Source organism: Plasmodium relictum (genome assembly GCF_900005765.1).
Source record: "Plasmodium relictum strain SGS1 genome assembly, contig: PRELSG_00_v1_97, whole genome shotgun sequence".
Classification (NCBI taxonomy): Eukaryota; Apicomplexa; class Aconoidasida; order Haemosporida; family Plasmodiidae; genus Plasmodium; species Plasmodium relictum.
Genome location: NW_021628761.1, coordinates 1 through 1928, shown reverse-complemented (window position 1 = coordinate 1928; position 1928 = coordinate 1). Strand labels below are relative to the sequence as shown.

Sequence of the window (1928 nt, the reverse complement as noted above, 5' to 3'; positions counted from 1 at the left end):
GAATAAATAAATTTTTTATCTCATATTTCAATATAACATTTAAATTAAATTTCTGGAAAAAAACATTTAAAAAAAAAAAAATATTTCTATATAATTTCATTTGTTTTAATAAGCTAGTAAAAATCTCTTAAAAGTGTTATGTGTAGTATATTATAAATATATGTTAATTTTTATGTGAAAATACATTTAAAAATGATTTTAATTTAGCATATATTTTTTAATATTTCTAATAATTAGAATATTTAATATAGATTATAAAATAAGTTGAATAACAAATATTAAGAAATTTTATTTTTACCAATATACGCAATTAAAAAAATAAATATGGTATAAAGCATAAGAAATAAGTTTATATATTCCCTTAAGTAATTTCATTATACTTACAGTTTTTTTTAATTCCTTTTTATTTATATTAATTTTTTTTTTCACTCTTTACATATTACAAATTTATTAGATAATTGATGATATAGGAAGCTCAAATTAATTCTTCTTAGTTCACTACGAGACTCTTTTTCATTCCCTTGTAAATAATACCTTTAGTTATATTATTAGCATCTGGATTTTTTTAATTATCTAACTTGTTGTACCATCAATATTCTTTTTATTCTTCTGAATCTATTCATACTTGTATTTTTTTTGTGCTATTATAATTGATGCTCCTCTTCATCAACCATTTCTCTATTATCCTTTTCTGTTTCCCATATTTCAAGACTCTCATATATAAATTCTATCCATTCATTTTTTAATTCTTGCATACGCCTTTCCCATGATAATTTTTTTTCCCTGCAATACATTTCTATAAAATAGTCTGGATATGGATTTGTTATCATTATTTTGATTTCTTCTATGATTTCTTTATCATATTCTAGGGATTGATCTAATAAATATTTATACCAAATATCAAATCTTTCTTCTTTCCATGTATCATCCATATTTCGAGTAATGAATCCAAAATGCCATTGAAAAAATACATCAGAAATAAAATGCGTTATGTTATAACTCTTTTGCTCCAAATAATTTAATATAATATTATAGGTGGAATTACTTAAATCTAAGAGATTAATATAGTCTCTCTCGTTATTTTCATTTTCACTTATATCATCATTCTCATCATTACTTTCATTTTCATCATCTAAAGAAATCAATTTTATTTGATTCATATCAGAAACATCTTTATTTGCTTCTCCTTGTCCTTCGAACATGATCCTTAGGTTATCTTTAATTAAATTTAGTTCAGAAATTTTATTTTTTGGTTGAATCATATTCTATAAGGTAATTAAAATTTGGTTAAAGAGAGATTCTATGTTAATATAGTTTTAATTTAAATAAGTATTTTAAAAAAAGAAAAAATTGATAGTATTTTAAGTTTTGCTTTCATCTTACTTGTAATAAAAAATATGAAAAATAAAAGAAAAGTGCAATAAACAATTTATATGAATTTAAATTTATATGATTTACACTTTTACATTTTTCTTTATCATTTTTAAATGAATTTATGGAGTAATAATTTAAACCCATCTTCCTTATAGTGAAAGTTCCTTTTGTGAAAAGGTTACTTTGGTTATTACAACTATTCATATTCAAATTTTATACTTTTAAAATACCAAGTAATTTGTTTTAATGAAAGAATATTAATTTTTTATTTAGTACAATTTTTAATATTATGTTATATATTTTCAATATTCATATTATATTTAAAATCAAAATAAAATAAAACAACAAAATTATACATAAAATTAGAAAAATATTTTAAGAAATAAAAAACACTTTTAAAAATTTTTAATGAAATTCGTAATAAAAAAATTTCTATAAAAAAATCCTATTTTTTTATTTTAAAAAGAAAATGAACATAAAATTTTTAGAATTCATTAATAAACATGAACCAATGAACTTGTTAATAAAAATCACTTCAGATTTTAATTATTCAA

The 1928-nt window shown here is 19.5% G+C and overlaps 1 protein-coding gene across 1 annotated transcript; it reads right to left on the bottom strand.

Moving 5' to 3' along the window:
- Positions 1–644: 644 nt before the first annotated feature.
- On the bottom strand, positions 645–1578 carry PRELSG_0011900 (Plasmodium exported protein, unknown function; the record flags this gene model as incomplete). The annotated part of the gene is made up of 2 exons (XM_028677311.1): positions 645–1265; positions 1384–1578. 2 exons carry the CDS (start codon positions 1576–1578, stop codon positions 645–647), a joined length of 816 nt encoding a protein of 271 aa, XP_028531310.1.
- Positions 1579–1928: the final 350 nt, after the last annotated feature.